The sequence below is a fragment of the Amyelois transitella genome, chromosome 5, assembly GCF_032362555.1.
Source record: "Amyelois transitella isolate CPQ chromosome 5, ilAmyTran1.1, whole genome shotgun sequence".
Taxonomy (NCBI): Eukaryota; Metazoa; Arthropoda; class Insecta; order Lepidoptera; family Pyralidae; genus Amyelois; species Amyelois transitella.
Genome location: NC_083508.1, coordinates 2,470,793 through 2,490,257, shown reverse-complemented (window position 1 = coordinate 2,490,257; position 19,465 = coordinate 2,470,793). Strand labels below are relative to the sequence as shown.

Below are 19,465 nucleotides of genomic sequence, written 5' to 3'. Positions count from 1 at the left end.
AAAAGTATTAAAAATCAACATACCTGAAACCCTCCCAGGGTAAAACGAACACGAAGTAGAAATGTCTAATGTTTAAAATGGGTGTTTGATATGTAGTAAATGATGAAAATCCTGTCCTACCTATTTGACAACAAAACAAATAACAACGTTTGTTTTATCGTTGTCAAACAAAAAATCTGTAACATCAATGAATGGAGAAGCATAGTTTACACAGTCCGCTCTGACTTAACGATTTACTACGAAATATTTCAAAGTACAGAATCAGCCAGCAGGCATTAACCCAGCAGGAGGCGTGGTTCGTGCGGTGTGGTCTAGCACTTTACAAGCATAGAATGATGATTGAACTCTGACTCACATTAATCTACATACCCGTCTATGGAAACTATCGAAGGTCGAGATCTAGGATAAGATCTTGAAATGAATCACGTGATCAATTACCATGAACGTGCGAATGGTAAACAAGAAGAAATAAACATTTACGCTGCTTATGAGAATTTAAATAAAGTTTCCTGCAAGGGATTGATTCATTCATACCGATTGTTTTATTATAACGTTTGCGGTGTTACAATTTACCTTGATATTTTTGGTATTGTCCAAGTTGTACTCACTTGAAGTTGTAAAATTTGTAAATGCTTATTTCCATGCATTTCTCACAATATAAACTCTATTATTTGCACATTTTTTTAAACGATTAAGAAAAACTTTTATAAACTGACAGTCGCGTGACAATTAATACAACGTTTGCCTCATTACCTCGTAAGCTTTTTGTATGTTAGCTTGATACTTCATCTTACTATAATTTAAGTACTTCATTTTATTTCGATCAACAGCCTTCAATAAAAAGACAGTGGACAAGGTGACTTTTACGACCAACATCGTCTGTCATCAATCACCGACCATCAGCTGTCTCATTGGGTTCAATAAATGTCATCAGCGCGTTATCTCTTCAGGTGCTAATGGATACCCGATGTCTGCCGCGGTTGACCTCCAATATCCGGCGGTTTACCTACCGACAGAATTTTAAGTGCTCCCCACTCGTAAAATTAACTCCTTAATGGCTCCATGAATGGAAAAGAATTTTAAGATACGACCGATCACTTAAAAACCCTTTGTTGTCTTAATTGCCATATTTGTGGCTGCAGTGTCTTAGTGTTTTATTTGGTCACTGTTTTCCTTTTTCGATAAGTTTACATTCAGTCGATAATGAGGGTATTTCAAAGTCTTGAATCTTTGATAACCTTACCATCATAGAAATTCAGATCAAGTATTTTTTTGTTTCCTTACACACTTCACCAAAGTTTGGTTTAACCTAAAATCAATCAAGTGCTTTCTTAACTCTCACGTTTCCATCCTTCGACAGCACTAAAAGATAGTTAATGCGTCGAAAGACAGCCGTGTGAAACTTGTAAAAGGGGGTTAACACGTCAACAGCCGTAAGACTCGTCACTTCGCTAATGGGGGTCTGTCAGCGCGACCCTTAACTGGCGTATCCTGATTTCCAACAGCTCCAACTCTAATTTTGGATACTTTGAAACGGATATAGTTGGCCGGCTAAATTGCAGCACTTCGTTTTTTGGAGCAGGCTTGAGAAAGCGCAGCGATATTATTATTGCTAATGTTGATACGGTTATTTTGAATGTTGAGAATGTTACGCAACTTTAGTCAGTAAAGTCTATTGTTATGTCCTCCGTCCATATGTGGATATTGACCAGTAAAAACTTAGGGCATTTGTAATACTGATAGTAATAGAAAGTATCTTTTTTAATGTTCTGGAATACTTCAGGTATAAAGAAAACATTAAAAAACCAGAGCAATAAGCTTTATTCATCACTGTACCGGCAGCTGCAAATGTTTACTCAACAGGGTTACATGACAACGCGTGGAAGATCTCATCTCGTGTGAAAGTAGGGGTCCACTTAAAATGATATGGTGTTAAAAATCTAAGTGTAGGCGTCAGACAGATGTCGCATAGGGGTCGCGATGACCGTAGTTAGTGTAACTACAGGCTTCCGCTAACCTGTAGCTGCCACTGACACATTGTTAAGTGTAATTATCATGTCACTGGGGTCGTTACAAAAGTCAATGTGAAGTGTACCAAGAAATATTTGTTTGAAAATTTCTTATATCAAACATTTCCGCCCATTGTTTGGTACGGTTTAAGAATCTACTTATTTCGTAATTGGGAAACCTATAGAATTTTTTGTCAGTATAGCTATAGATTGATCTGCTGAAGAAATGCCGTGAAGCACTTGTGCAATTTTTTTTAAGATCACCAACTTGTTTCATGAATAATGTAATGCTTTTGGCCACAAGGCAAAAGCTTAAAAATTTTTAAAGAATTATTAATAGTAAGAATATTTACTAGTAAATCTAAATATACATAAATATAGCAGATGTTTTCTGTAAATTGTGACAGATTTAAGTGGTTCACTATTCTCGAAAACAAAGCGGAAGTTTAAGCCATTCGGAATGCTTCCACGTTAGCTCATAGTGAAAAATAGAGGGGTTATTTATTCTTACCGTTCTTTGTTTAAATACTAGAATTTTTTAACATATTCATGACTGGTCTGACACGGATTTTTCTGAATGTCACAATGGTTTCGCGAGGCTTTGAAAAAAAAAAAAAGAAATTCAGTATTTTCAATATATTCATCCAAACTACAACGAAAACATGGATTAAAAGAAAAAAACTCACGATATGAGCTGGGTGATACTTAAATGGGATAGCCGTTGCGTTGAGTATTGCACTACCTATTTATTTGTCCCCCTCATTATATTCTTAATCCGCAATATAAGACACGCGTGTTGACGAATAACAATGTCCGAGTTTTTATCGCAAATCCCATGGAAACAAGCCGGCTCATCTCCGTTAGTTCGCAACACTTGTATCTCCTCCCTCCCATATCCTGCGACCGGAAGCGAGTGGTTGTTGCGTCATCCACCGGAAATAACAGCCCTCTGTGTCACCGCGTGTCGTCATATTCAAGCAAGAATCGTCATAAGAAGTTCATGAGTTCACTTGACTAATAACACACACCTAAGCTTACGCTCGTCTTCGCCTAATCACGCACTCGTTAAGTACGGCAGGAAATTACAACCATTAAACAATTTTCAGTCCGCATACGTGCTCAACTGTAAACGATGTCTCTGCCCTTCAGAACGAAGAACAAATTATTGGAGGCAAAAACTAATGGAGACTATCGATCTCGCTGTTCATTTTCGGGACGTAATTATTACCCAACGGAAACAGCGCTGAGATAATACTGTGATTATTGTTCTCTACATGTGGCCAATCATTTATAATTTCTTAAGCAGACCTTCTCACAAACACTACTGCACTTTATGTTCAGTGTTAATTTGCCGGGATATAAATGCAAAATATTCATGTAAACGATTCTTGGGAGGGATCATATTTATAGTATCTCGGAACACTTTATTAACAGCAGGAAGATGTTAACTGCGCGCTCGTATATTTTAATCCGATCATAATATGCCAATGTTCAGGCGGCATCAGCTCGTGGAATCAATTTGCATCCCTGAAATTTATGTTCATGTTACCCCAATTAACTGGCAATTCGGTGGCTTCGATTATTTTGCATGAAATGTGCGGGCGACTCCCGCATCCGGTGATTACGTCTGGCGCATAATTTGTGATGCGCCTGCGCCGAACTAAACCAACCCACATTGCCCGCTCTTGATTTTTGTTAGATAAAAAACGGAAGGGTTCGTCGCGGTCGGCCGGTGTCTGCAGGCGGCTTCGCTCACTTGTTGTTTGTTTTTGCTAAATGTTCCTTTGCACCTGCGCTACTTTTATTTTTAATGTTAATCTTTAAACCGACTCACCCGATGCCTTTAAATGGGATTACGCAAGCTCGATTTCTCGATTTTATTTCAATCCTGCTGCGCAAGTGGATGTTGTTACTCTTTCCTTTTATAAACCTGAATGTAAATTAACTTCATTTATATGCGAGATATTAATAAGTGTAGATATATGCATAAGATGGTATAGAAAATCCTGAGCACTCGCTTGGTTGTCTTCCAAAACGTGATTTAAATATGACTGTCGTTTTCCCGAGGCCCTCTACCTAAGATATTATGTGTCTTTAAAGGGATTTTCAAAATTGTTTATTAGTAGTTTAATAATTGTACACTTTATTATAATATTAATCGTGTAGATTTGTGATGGACTGTTGTTGTTGGTTGCAGAGTCGGCGAGCTCCGCTGGCGTCGTCGGGCGCGTGCGCGTGCCGACCGGATGCGCCACCGGCGACATAATGTGGCTTCTTGATGAGCCCAATCAACCTTATGAAGGTGATTCTATTATCTAATGCGCAGTACACTCAATGCCGCTACGTGCTTATACTAAGCTTGAATAAACATGCATGGCGTGTTAGGTCTTATATACAACATGATATTGTTCTTATATTTTTTTCTGTATCTTTATTTACAGACTGTGAGCAGCTACTCTGCTTCAGATACTATAATGGTGATGGTGAAGAATGCGTGGCGGAATCTCCAGCTTTACCGCCACGATTTAAGGTTGATCTTAAGAAATTGCCTCTCCGACTCAAAGAAGGTATCTCGAGGAAACGAAGTGGTGACCAAGTGTCACCATTCTCATACAACAATGAAAGTTTTGAAATGAACTCTGAAAATCCTCCGCGAATAGAGTTTGTGCCGGGCACTAGCCAAGATATCAAGCATCTCAGCGATAATGTTAACAAATGCTCAATTAGTGCTTTAGAAAGTAACGGGAACAATTTGAATCTCGATCAAACAAAATGTGATCATAGTAAATCTCTAGTTAGTAACGTAAGTAAGGAATCTCATTCTGTAAATAATGAATCTCAAAGTGCAATGGACTGTATGCCAACTTCCTCCGGTGTCAAAAAGAAGTGTCCTCCTCCTGTCGACACAGGTATGGGAAACACATCTACTGGAAACAAAAAGAAATCGAAAATCGCAAATAGTGGGTTTGAATCACCTACTTCGCCAGGTACCGAGTATTACAAAATATGGTCACCAAAAAATCCATGCAAGATAATGAAATTTGTATATGATGTCGAAGGTGCCAATGTGCCAAGTGATGCGGAAAAATCGCCGGTACCCCCTCTGCCCCCGCGGCAGTCTCATAAACCGCTGGAAAGAATGCATGCATTGTCTCCGCCCCAGGTACCCCGACATCGAAAGCCAAAAAAACTCACAAAGCCAGAAGATGCGTTCACGTTTGAATTAATAGATATAGATGAACAGTTTTTTACTGATAATAATATAACGAATTCGGCTGTTTTACAGGCCGATATAAACGATTTTAAACCAGGTGAATTTTACTCTGGAAAGCAGGGAGCAATATCTTCAACTACGAGTTTTTGGAGAGGTGGGCCTAACGTTGCCCCTTTGGCAACACCAGAAACAGATGGTAGCTTATGTGAATCGACTATTTCTTCTATGAAATTGTCTAGGTTAAGTGATGAAAGGAAATTGAAAGATGTACCTGAAGCCTCTTCTAGCATTAGTAAAAGTAATATAATGTTTATAAAAGATATTGGACCTGACAATTACATTACGACGACGTTTGCCAGGAAAGAAAAATCTAGTCCCCCGACTGATATAGTCGATGGCGTTACCCTGACGCCAAATCACGCAAAGTCTGAAGAAAAAGCTCAAAATACTTTTTTGAATGACATAAGCAATCATTCCGAATTTGAAGACGACAATAGAAATCAAATTGAAGAAAAAGAAATAACTATACTTAAGAGTCATAAACCGTTGACGAGGCAGAGTTCCGGGCGTGCTACACCCACGATGATGACAGCTTTTTTAAATTCGTCGCATATTGAAACTCCTACAAGAATATTGGATAATAATAGTTCCAACGCTCCTAGTTCTTGTAATTCATCGCATTCCACATCGCCTGTTGACGATAGTAATAGAGTTTTACCTAGTGTAGGGACATTACTAATGAATCGAAAATATTCGAACGATAGTTCGACTCCAAAACATTCAAGTTTACCACGACATTTGTTGAAGAACTTAGGATGTGATGGAACACCTAAACATTCGCCCCTTAAAACTATAAATAATATGAAGAACAGTATCGAGAGTCCGGCGCGTCCTCATCCGAGAGTGTTGACTCGCGTGGCAGCGTTAGCCGGTACTGCAGTGCCACAGTGCCCTCCTACGCCCACTCACCACGCAAGACGACCACGGCCCATGCCTCCTCAAGACCTCCATCCTCCACCGATAAATGCTGAGAATAGGCCACATGAAAACTTTGAAATGGTAGAATTCACTAACGAATTGAGGACTTCGGAGATCAGATCGCCGAACCTTGAGTTTGTAAATAGTAACCATTTCACGATCGTTCACGCTGGGCCCCCGGAAGATGTAGTTTTGCGGAGGCCTCGTCCCGTGGATGATAATGATGACAACGACAACGCTGTAGCCTCGCCAACTCCTTTGAGACATATGGCTGGAATAAGGCTTCCTTCTATACCTGAAAGAGCATCGAGGCAAATGGCTTTAACAGGAGATTTTCCTGCAAATATGATTGGCGGGATTATTGAATGTGAAGAGCCATTACCAGCAGGTACGTTTCTGTCAGATTGACTTTTGTGGAAGTGTTCTGTTATATTGAGTTCGAAGTAATTTTGTTCCATTTCTCATGCAAATGTTAGGAAGGTCTGAATCACATCCAGAATCAATTTTGAATATAGTTAATTCTGCTTCATAGCACTTCTGATTGTCAACGTTTACTTTCAGGTTGGGAGGCACGTATGGACAGTCACGGGCGAGTTTTCTACATCGATCACATCAATAGGACGACCACATGGCAAAGGCCCGGGGTCAACGGGACCACTCCTAGATCACCGGCTCCGGAAGTACAGAGGCGGCAGCTAGATCGAAGGTGATATAGATCTCGCTATCATAAAACTAGACAAAGTAGATGATTTAGCCCCGAGCTCAGCTGGAGACAAAAAAGTAGTCTATCTAAATCCTGAAGAGTCTGTCGATTTTGAGTTTAAGCCCGAATAAAATATTTGAAAGAATCGTGAAAATTTATTTCTTTTGTCATGTTGCTTGAAATAAACCTTATTATAACTTAATTCTCAAATAAACCTTCCAGGTACCAATCGATCCGGCGCACAATGACCCGCACTCAACTCGCCGAAGAGGAGAGTGCGTGCGCGTCGCCGCCGCCGGCGCTGGCGGGCTCGTCGCACGCCGCGCCGCCCGCGCCGCACCCCGCCGCTGAGTTCCTGGCGAGGCCCGACTTCTACTCCATACTGCATATGAACCAGGTGAGTCTTGATGTCAGTCTTGATGATGCAATGGTAGTGGTCACCTGGCGTTCCAAATCTTAAATGTCATGTCTTTTAGAAATAAATAATTACGTATATACGGGACAAAATACACAGATTGAGTTAGCCTTGAAGTAAGTTGGAAACTTGTGTTACCAAATACTAACGCAACGATACTGTATTTGTAAATAAATGTGCTATAATAAATAAATGTACTCAAAGTGTGTAAATGATGGCTATAGAGCAGATTTTTTTGTCATGTTTTTAATAACCTACTATGGAACTTGTTTGAACAATTAAAGATATCCAAATTTATGACTTGCAATATCCTCGTTTTAAGTCTTGTTGCATAGAATCACACCTCTATACTGGAAATCTCTACTCTAGAGACTACATTTGTCCATTTGCCACTCATTTCATCTGTCATTTCTTTGGAACCAAAAATAAATAGCGTGCTATATTTATATCAGCTTAATACCAAAGCATATCAAGAGAAATCTCCAATCAAACAAATCACTTTTGAATGACTCCCAATAGGAAATTACATGCATCATCCAATTAACGAACACCACTATAATTTTCGCCCCACCCACTTCCAAATTACCAATTTGTGGCTTGTAGAAATAGTTCCGAGCACATAAGATTCAATTAATTATAATTATTTCTGAACACGTTATACCCTCAACCCACATGCACGAATTTGTCATTATTTATGTTTTGTTTGTGTTTGGCTTTAAAATGTTACTCCCCGATAATGGAGATGTAAATTATTCCTTTAAATTGTGTTTTGTTTCTGACATCGCTTGTAACAAGCTCCCAACAATAAAGTCTGGGGTAAGATAACGTGTTAGTGATTTTTACAACCGAAGATATTGTTGCATAACTTGGCAATGTTTTAATTATATCGGCTAACTATTAATACCGTTTTAGAAACATAAATCTGAGTTGTATGTATTAGTCGTTTTTTTAAAGATTTTAAAATATTCATTCTTGAGCTCCATCTCTCGATATAAACACCGGTTACAATTATCAATTCTAACGAAACTAGGAATTTTCTCATCACGTATGTATGTATAATAAAGTTAAATTCCCTTATTTTCAGGAAGCGTCATCTCTATACAATGGTAACTCCACCCTCAAGCACATGATATCTAAGATCCGGAGGGACACGTCGTCGTTTGAGCGGTACCAACACAACAGAGATCTGGTCGCCCTTGTCAACATGTTCAGTGAGACTGAGAGAGAGTTGCCTTTAGGATGGGACACCAAATTGGACAGAAATGGCAAGGTAACATGTTTTTTTTTTTCGTATTATCGATATTCGGCAAAAGGGATTTATTTAAGGACTTTGGGTAAATCTTTCTTAAGGTAGTAATGATCTTGCACGTATATGCGACCGTAAATGGAGATTGGAAGGTTATCTCATGAAGTTAAATTTGGGACACCTTGTTGTTTGAGCGATACTAACACTCTTGTTATCATCCCACTTGCCACATTGTTGTAATGGGACACAAAACTAGATAGAAATGGCAAGGTTAAATATCTTAGTCTTTTGTGTTTGTTAAGAAGTGCAATGTACATACATATATCATCAAAGATAAACATTTACTAGGAGATAATTTCGGAGGAGTTGAAATTTTGAGCAATATCGTAGAGGCTTAAACGATACTGAAAACGATCTTTCAGTCGAATAAGACTTTTAAGGGGAAAATAATAGGTAGGTTAACGCACAAATAATTCAATTTGATACCTCGCTTGATTTATACTAACGCAGTTGGTCCTTATTGCATCTCTTTGTCGATATGTTGAACGAAGCGACTTGAACTGTCTATAAGCATGTGTCATAAATTAGTCTTACTAAAAAGTCCATGTTCTGTATTTAGGCGAGGTATGGTATGGCTGGCTTTCGGAAATTAAAAGTCTCCACACAAAGACCATCGCCATCCTTAGTCAATTTACAAACGGAATATTCTAAAGCGGTGTTCACAATGTACTTACCCGTGTTGGGACGCAGCGGTTCTTCGTGGACCACGTGATGAGGCGCACCACGTTCATAGACCCGCGGGTGCCGCGCGCGCCGGCCGCCGGCCCGTTCTCCCCGCTGCTGCCCCAGCGGCGGCGGCCCGCCGTCCTCGATCAGGTCCAATGGATATTGTCTTGGTTCCGTTTTGCATGCTCTGATTTTGTTTTGTTTAAATTATGTTGTTTGGATTTTGATTGCTTAGTGTGTGTAGTAAAAGTTGCAAAATTCATTCATTCATATAATCACGTCTCTATCCCTTGCGGGGTAGACAGAGTCATCAGTCTTTAAAGACAGATATGCACGTTCAACTATTAGACTTAATGATAGAATTGAGATTCAAATAGTGACAGGTTGCTAGCCCTAGCTAGCCTTAAAGTAGAATTCCAAATTTATTAGACTATCCCTTAATCGCCATTTACGACATCCATGGGAATGATATGGAGTGGTCCTTTTATTTTTTATATTGGTGTTGGGAATCACACAGGATAGTTTCAAAACGTTATTTGAAAAAAAATTGTAATGAATCCCATTTATCTAAGATATACTTTTGTAGTGGTGAATAATGAAAGCAATATTGCAATGCACTAGACAAATGGTGAATACCCACGTTTCTCTGGCTGCCTTCTCATCGGGGACGTTCGGTGAATGTTTCTGTTCTTGATGTTCAAGCAGATAAGCTGCTTGTTTCATTTTGTTGGATATGATGAGAATGCATTGATGAATTTTTTCCACTTTTTTTTTCGCCAACTGTACTCATAAATTTTTGATCAGATTAATGAGAATTTATTTCGGTTGTATGCTTGTTTCGTTTTTATGTGTTTGTTTTGTTTCGTTTTGCATGCTGTTATTTTGGTTTGGCTGCTGTGGTAGTGGTGATTATTTTACGTTTCAACCTGTTGCTATGCCAAAATGATTCTTTGGTCTGTCCAGAGGAGATGACCGGTCATTTGTCAGTTTCCTTTGTTTAGTAATTTTTTCGTAACGTTGCACTTCGTTTTTAAATGCTTTAATTTTATTATTTGGTTCGTATTTTTTTTTGTGTCTGTGCCGCGGTGTGCTTTTTTGTTTTGCGTTATATGTATATGATAGTTATTTAAAGTGGATTATTAACTTTAGATGCCCTCTTAGTCATTACCGCGACTTCTACTGGCCTTTTCTCTCCACTGCCTATGTAAGGTAGAAGTCGAAGACGACCAGTTATTAATTTTTTAAATTTTATGGATGTGTGCTTGGTTTGTGTTGCATATTTTGATTTTGTTTTGTTTAAGTTAAAGTATGTCGTTAAATTAATTTGAGCAAAACAAAATCAAAACAAACTGGTTGCATAGTTTGGATTTTGATTGTTTGAACATTTAGTAAATATTCCAAAATGTTATTTGAATAAAGATTACATATAATGAATTCTAATAATCTTAGGTCATTGTCATTTAAAACTATGTGGTAATTTTATCGTAAACGTGATTGTGTTTTATGTATATTAATTATATTTATTCTATCTAACTTCTTTATGAATGGCATATCGCCAAAAGACTTGGTGTTGTTGTTGATTTCTAATTATTTTTATTTTGTCACAGGCCCCGACACCGCCACCGCGGCCGCCGCTCACCACGTCGGATGCGCACGCGCACAACACACCAAATGAGATACCTGTCGCGTATAACGACAAGGTGGGGTTATAATCTATAGCACTATTACATTTATAAAGACATAAAGAAGAACCAGACCTAAACCCATTAGGTTACGGTACGGGAAAACATCGTGAGATCGTGAGGACATTCAGGCAACTGCATGTGTAACCATGATCCAATATGAGTTAGGTTTCTCTGCAAAAGCTAGGGGACTGGAGTCGCTTCGTGTAAAAACTTGTCTCACCCAATCTATGATCCATAGTCCTCTCCATAGTGGCGAGGATGTAGCCGGGACTAACGCTAGAAAGAAGAAGAAGAAAGTAGAATCAGGAAATACGCAACTAATTAAAGTGGAGTGGGGAGAGACTCCTATTTTCAACTGTATGCAGATGAAATAATGATGTTTTGGATTTTTCCTCATTAGGTATTTTTCCTCATGTGTGAGAGTAGTCCTTTTAGGTACGTCGATTTCAGAGCATAGGTATAAATGCGAAAGTCTACAAATGTCTGTTATGCTTTCATTGCTAAATAGCTGGACGGGTTTGGATACAATTTGGCCCGTGTTTTAAATACAGTGTAATGCTTATTTTCAAAAGTTATCCCGAAACGGTCTGGGTAATAAGAGATATATTTTTATATGAAACAGGTGGTAGCCTTCCTCCGGCAGCCGAACATAATGTCAATACTGCGCGAGCGCTGCGGCGGCTGCGGCGGCGCGCTGCGGGACAAGGTGAACGCGGTGCGCGTGGAGGGCGCGCACGCGTTGGCGCGCTACCAGAACGATGTCCAACTCACGTGTACCCTCAGGTTGGTGGATTTGTTTCTTTTTTTTTTGTAGTGTTATTGGCCAGTATTGTTTTTTTTTTATGTTTAATTGTAATTAATATCCAGATTCATTTAATATCAATCCACAGATTTGAATTGTAGTACAAAGGTGCTACTTATTAAATTAATTTTGAAATTATTAAGTAATTTGAATATAATTTTTAAATCCGTCACTGGCACAGTCGATGATTTTCTTAGTGTATTAGTAGCCAGTAATACATACATAATGATAGAATTGAGATTCAAATAGTGACAGGTTGCTTACCCATCGCCTAAAAAAGAATCTCAATCAGAAGCCTATCCCTTGATAGGCTTACAAACTTGGGATTCTTTTTCCCATGGATGCCGTAAAAGGCGACTCCTTAGTCGACTCCTTAAAGAGATGGAGTGGTCCTATTCTTTTTTGTATTGGTGCCGGGAACCATACGGCACAGCCAGTATTTTTCAACATAATGTCAATACGCATGGGTATTCTACGAGACACAGTAAACGCGGTGTGAATGTAGGCACATGCATGCATTTTCCTATTGAATTTGTGGCCAGCAACTTTTAAAATAATTATCTTAGGTTAAGATTCTTTTCCTCACTGCTAGCACTCAATTTCACGAGAAAAAGTAAATGCAGCTGTCATCAGCAGAACCAAATCCAAGTTGGGTTATATTATCAAGTTAACAGGCTGGGAAAGTTAGTAAAGTTAGACTGAACCCTTTTCTGTAGACAAAAAAAATTAACTTTATGGTGCTCGCTTTCGACACAAAAGGTCTTGATATCATGTTACCGCCAGTTATATTCAGAAATTGATTAGTATAAAACTTACGAATATAGTGCTCAAAACAAATATGGTAAAGTCTTTTTATGCATTCAGCGATAGTCAACAAGTTATTTTGGTCATTCCTTTTATCCGACACTTTGAGATTTTTGATACCACTAACGCCATCTATGATGGATGGTTGTAAACAAGTTTTACAGTTACAGTGTATAGATGGGGTAACGGGTTTATTACGCTTTATGGCTGTACTGTTAGCGATGTGCTCAAAAACAACTAAAGTATGACTGTAAAGTCGAACTTTTTCATATGTGCTCATTTATTTTCAGTGGAGAAAGTGTATAAAACTGATTTATTTTTTATCTTGGGCGAATTTATAAGGCACTTTTGAAATTTAGAAGGCACTTTGATATCTAAAAATATCTACCGACAAAATTTGTCCTTTGCGTAGGCATTAAGTGCCTAGTATTTTTTTTATTCAAATAAGGCTCATAAGAAACTTTTTATTTTAACGCAAAAATAATTAACTAATTTTTCCGTCTGAATTTACCATGCTTGTCCCCCATGGTGTGAAACTACCCAGACCTCTCTTGTTTCTTTAAAATACCACACCACACACACTTCATATTCCATAAATTTATGAAAACTTGAATTCTATGAAGGGACATAAAAGTTTTTTTTTTTTTTCATTATTTGCTATCTTATGTTCATAAGCAAATTTATTCAGTAGGTGCCTATCGTCCTCCTTAACATTTTTTACTGAATTAATTTCGATCTGGGACACCGTTAGCATAGTAATGACGAAATAATTAGGTAGGTATTGTTCGCGAAAAAACACCGTCGCTCTACATACAAGTTGTAATCAGAGGGAACCTACTATTTTAGTCTGTAACTGTTTGTAGCTATACTACTATTATTTAATCTGTGTCTATACAGAATGTGAACAGTTACTGTACGATCTGATTACTGGTATGATGACTGGTTCGGTCTGCTATCACATTTTTCTCTTTTTTTTTTGCAATGGTGTTTTCATATATATTTATTTTGTTTGACCCCACATTAAGTTCACTGTCAGACCCAATGGTTGACTGGTCGATAATGCTTCTAGCATTAAGTCCGCCAATTGTGCTATACATTTGTATTTTGTTCAATGAAGTTTAAATAAATATGCAACAACAAATTATTTGCTTCTTCATTGCGTTGCACTCTTGATTTGAACCGAAACGTCTATGAAATAATTAGAATTATCCCCGATTCCGCCCGCGAATTATAAATATCCCGTTGAATTCGCTCCCGTGGATATCTTGAGGAATACTCTTTTCGTTTACCCTTACACCTCACCATTAAACTACATACTAGAATTAAAATCCATAGACCCAATGGTAAAACACGTGTTGATATGTCAGTCAGTGTCCTCTGTTATAGATAAAGAAACAAATATTACCACAACAGCGTTAGTTAACTCTATTAGATAATACGTAACGTTGCGCACGCGCACCGAAGTAACGCAAGCCCTATCTCTTATTACCGCGCCTGCGCCTAATTAGCTGCCATTACCGAATGACACAGACCAATAAATACTTACTTAGTACTTGACGTAGTTGTTATGGACTAGCTTACATTGTAAGTAACATGAATGATAATACTCCACTTGTGTGTTTATCGTGTAACAGGTTTGAGTGAGTAACTTGTGCTGTAACTTCAGTAATTTATGGTTCTAAGGCATAGGAAAGATAATGGAACTTTAACTAATAATATTTTTAGTAAATAAGATGTAATAAGAAAAGGATTAATTTTTGCATAATTAAAAGTACTTATTGAGCAATTTAAAGTAAAATATTACATGTCGATCACGCATTCCGGTAATCGTTCGCTTTCTCTAATAGCGCACCCTGTTTAAACTAATTACAAATTTTATTTCGTGTCTCTATGGACTCACCCAATATACTACGTGAGCTAAGAATATAATATACATTTTAATGCACGTTTTTTTCTGTCAGCTTTAACCCACAGCTTCGCCCGCCCGAATCTAGCGCCGCCTACTAAAGAACACAGGTTTTTCGCAAATCTTAAAGTCCTTCTCCAGACTCTTAATTGTAAATGAGCAAAATTTCAAGAAGATTAGTTCAGTGTATAATGCGTAAAGATGCAACAAAAAAACTTACTTTCGCATTTATGACATTAGTTGGGATTCATAATTGCAATATTAGGTTAAAAGGTCTAAATTTCACAGGTAATGCAACATTACAACATTAACTTTGATCATAGGAAGATGTGTAGTGAATCTATACAAACCTGCCGGAAAGCCTCGGGCACCTACCCGCTATATACTTACTATATAATATTCATTCATATTCATATAATCTTAATATCTGTATCCCTTGCGGGGTAGACAAAGCCAGCAGTCTTGAAAGACTGACAGGCCACGTTCAGCTCTTAGGCTTAATGATTGATTTCAAATAGTAACAGGTTGCTAGCCCATCGCCTAAGAATCCCAAATTTATAAAGCCTATCCCTTAGCCGCCTTTTACGACATCCATGAGAAAGAGATGGAGTGGTCTTATTCTTTTTCTATAGGTATATGTGCCGGGGACCACACGGCACTAATATAAAAAAGAATAAATATATATTACCACTTAGTGTTTCTCGAATCATGTATTATAATGAACGTAAACATCACCTATTGTTATAACCACTTATGTAATAAAACAATATATTATCTACCCGACATTACACAAACTTGCGTGACAGTCGTTCTTAAGTCCTATCATTTATTGCACAGCAGAGGTAGGTAATACCTTAGTTCAGCGGTTCGTTTATTTTAATACTGTCCTACATTCGCCGTATGGATGAAAATAGAAGAGATTCAGGTCATATGACTATACAAAACCATTGATCGTGTGCAGAACAGTTTTATGTATTGGTGAATTGAATAAATATATCTTAGTCTGGAAAGTATATCATAATAATCGTAGCGCATATAATTTCCCAAACTTTTTCATGTCGATATTGAGGTAAGATAATATATTTTTTTTTCATGACGTCAATTTCTTTCACTGTCTGAAGCTACCTTTTAATTCTTATTACGTTACATTCAACTGAATATTTTTCAATGGTAAGTTGTTGTTCTGTTCTGCAACTCACTCATTTCTTGGCAAAATATTTACGATAAGGCTTGCTTCTACAAAATAATATTCTCGAACTTTTTGGAAAACTACACTATTTGTGTTATTATTCTCATTTATAAGTATTTCCCAGTAAAGGCTACTTTAATAAGTAACTGTAGTTATTATTCCAATGCAGTGCACTGGAAATGCAGTGCTGTGATAATCTCAGCGCAGATCTGCAGGTCACACTGCGCGATACTATCTATCGTCGCGTCGCCATAAGTACTGACCTGACGTTGTGAACGCATCCTGTATCGTTATGTCGGAATCAAATCACATTGAGTGGAATGTTCTTTTACATTGTTTATATGGTTTTTTTTTTTATTTTTGACCCTGTCATTTGCTTCGTCTTTACTAAAAGAAGTTTAGGTTTCAGCTGTCAACCTTACCGTACGGTTAATTCACGGTCCGTGAGGTTGTATAGAAAATAAATTTAATTTTTTATTTTATATTATTTCCTATCACTTTGATTACCGAATTACAGTATTTACTATTCATTCTTGTTTGCAATGACGTGCGTTGTTTTGATATTGTTTGTTTGTTTATTGAAGGTTGTAATTCACTTAGTTGATTACAATTCAACACACATTTTAATCGAATGCCCAAAATAGAGCTGTTTAATTTCACGCAAATAACGTGATCAAAAGCATTCATATTGAAGACATTTATGGTGTAAACAAAAGTATTACTTAGAGCCGAGCCAGACATATTAACTTGTGAATTTTGAATACAAATATATTCTCCTTTATTTAAATAACAAAACAACCCAAGAATGAACGCCAAGAGCCAAAGGTCGGTGTTATTTAGATTTTCAACAAGTATTTCGAGACTTTCAATGTTATCATTTCTGTGTATTGAACTCAGCAGACAGAGATCTCTGTAAACCATAAATTACATTGTTGATTTACAAAAGTTTATCCCGACAAATATTTTAAATACGAAAGTGAGTTTGTATTGTGTATTTCTTTGACTTCACAAGTCATTCTATTGACCGATTTTCATAAAATTTCGCATACACAGACATATAATATTACTACTGCATTCATAAGACACTAGAGTACGTTATGCTCGCAGCTCCACCCGCGTGAAAGTAAAAAAAACACGTTTATATCCTTTCTCGTGGGAAGAATTTTATAAATATAGATATACTTATACTCCAAAAGTTTCAAGAATACTTTCATCTTAGAAAAAAATACTGTTCCTGTAAGACTTGCGGTATAACACGCGAACCATTTCGTGTCAAACTTCGTTCGTTTAAACCTTATCGTTTAAACATGCCTTTTGGCTAAACGTATTATGAAACAAGCAATGACTTATTACCTAACTAATGTATCGGACACAAGCAAATTGGCTGTGCAAACACAACCATCGCTCAACATTCGTAATTGAACCGACAGCACTAACAAAGCGGCCTACTGTTCTATGTTGCCCCTATTTGTTATCCTTGGTCAATTTGTACAGCTTGTATCAAATCACCCAAGGCCTGGCCATACAAAATTTAATAATAGTGTTATTTTATTACTAATTGTAGTTAATGTTGAGACAGTAATTAGTTGAGGTTTTATATTTAGTTGAAAGGATGAATTTAGACAGATGTGTGGTGTGATATTTTTTTTTTAAATTATATTCGATGTAGGTACCGTTTGTTAATGTTTTGACACCTCTTTCGGAAAAATATTATTTTATTTTATATAAAAGCGTTGTTGTTGCTATTATCAGACATACATCGTTAACATATATCAGAGTTTAAAGTATTATGTAAAGGATGTCCTTGTCATGTATTAAGAAAAATCATAACAGGACCGAAATCTTTGTCACAGTGATTATCATATAGATAAGCAGCCGTCCTTTAAGGTTATCTTTATGATACACGATTCTGTTGATAATATTATTGTAATTACTCATTCTGCTCACATTCTATTATACCCCCAACAAACATTTAGGCGACGATTAGAGCTTATTTTGTTACTTAGTGGGCTACAAAGGCATTACAGTAGCAACACTTATGACTATTGGCGATAAAGTGGCGTACCAAGTAACGTATATCACTTCTACTTATAATACAGAGTTACAAGCGCGACAATTAGGCGAGCTTAAAGGTTATGGATGTATTATGGCAAATCTTAACACTGTTGTACATGCACAGCATTTTGTGTTATAGCTTTAAGCGAATCTTAGAACTCTAAGATCTAAATAAGAATAAGAATTAGCTACTACCTCCAAAAGTGCTATGCAGGTGATAATAAACTCTTTAAAAGAACCTAAAGTTGCACAATAGCGTTAATAAGCGCTACCAGCCTTACAATAGTGTTTATTTAATCTTATATAGAACCAAATGCTTGAAGTTATTCAAAACTCTCTTGCATTACCTTAAGTCAAATAGGAGTATAATTTTTCGCTATAACAGATCCTCTAGCGTCTATTGTTACTTTTTTGTGACTAAAGGTAAAGTAATAACGCTTAAGGTCACTACTGTATTTCTTATATTGACTACTTGTTTTTGACAATGGCGTCGCAACCAAAATAAACATTTATAAAGTATTTACAAAAAAAAATTGTTGTAAATACGTGGAAAAGTTTTCAGTAAATAGACAACATACATCGGGCGCTCGAATTATTTGCCAATAAATATGTAACATATTCACAGTATACTTCCTTTCGCAGCAAAAATATACTTCCTTTCGCACCATACAATATCACTTTTTTTGTTTAATATAAAAATCATTAGTCGTAAACTTATAGCCATTGAAAATAAAATTATTTATTATTAGATCACAAAATTAGTTTAATTATCTTGAATAGCGTTCAGACCGTTACAAAACACCTATTTACCTCCCTTTTAGCGCTTGAAAATATAATTAACGCCTTTGTATCTCTACTGTACCGCTTAAGGAGTCAGTTGACGCTTATTTACCCCTCTTGTATCGCTAAGAGATCCTGTTACCGCTATCATAACTTTCTTATAGCATTGATTGTACCTCTTAGCCAATTACCATAACTCTTGTATACCGTCATTATACAACCTTAAGTAATATAAAAATTGTGCCTAATTCGGGGGTAAAGTAGGGTTAGAGCGCGCTCTAACACTAAGTAATTTGTTACACCCATAAACCACTTTAGAATCTAGTTAGCGCTTTTATAGACTTATTATAAATCTTACTTTAGCGCCTAATTGTTACTTGGGCCCTATATATTGGGGTAGGTGGAAACTACTAATATTATGTTACCTTAGTCAGAATCTATTAGCCTTCACTGCTGAAAACGCAAGCAGCGTGTTTTCTGTGAGCAAACTTTTATTAAAAAACATCGAGATTTCATTAGGGAACGTGAAAATAAAAATATTTTAAATTTCGTTTCCTGATTGGCGAATATTTACCAGACATACCTTTAAACAGTCACACATCCTGTGATCCGACAAACAACTCTAATAATATTTTTCTCAGGATTTTAGTGTGACCTGTTACCAATAATCCTTACTACAATATAATTTAGATGTTAATTAGAAAATATTTCTAGGAAACATATCGTGAACACAACATCCGTCGCTAGATTCTAAGGATTCCGACCGCCTGTTGTCGAGACGAGTGACATCATACAGACAGACATAATTGTTAGCGCTTCGGGTACTTCTTTATTTTTGTCCGTTTTTTAAATGAGGTTTTTGTTCGTCAAGTTCTTTCAGTGTATGATATCAATTTAAATCAATTATATAAAACAGTTTGTAATACTATGAGGAATTTGATATACCTTCTAAA

The 19,465-nt window shown here is 37.0% G+C and overlaps 1 protein-coding gene across 4 annotated transcripts in view; it reads left to right on the top strand.

The window, feature by feature from the left end:
- Positions 1–19,465, top strand: part of LOC106138607 (E3 ubiquitin-protein ligase HECW2) — an 84,171-nt gene that overhangs the window by 27,473 nt on the left and 37,233 nt on the right. For 3 of the 4 annotated variants that reach the window (XM_060954734.1, XM_013339810.2, XM_060954735.1), the window contains 8 exons: positions 4,207–4,311; positions 4,451–6,589; positions 6,763–6,907; positions 7,127–7,301; positions 8,404–8,589; positions 9,316–9,441; positions 10,899–10,991; positions 11,599–11,759. In XM_060954734.1, the coding sequence (XP_060810717.1) occupies positions 4,207–4,311; positions 4,451–6,589; positions 6,763–6,907; positions 7,127–7,301; positions 8,404–8,589; positions 9,316–9,441; positions 10,899–10,991; positions 11,599–11,759 (3,130 nt within the window). The remainder of the gene's footprint in view (positions 1–4,206; positions 4,312–4,450; positions 6,590–6,762; positions 6,908–7,126; positions 7,302–8,403; positions 8,590–9,315; positions 9,442–10,898; positions 10,992–11,598; positions 11,760–19,465) is intronic. The other variant, XM_013339819.2, reaches the window with a different exon arrangement.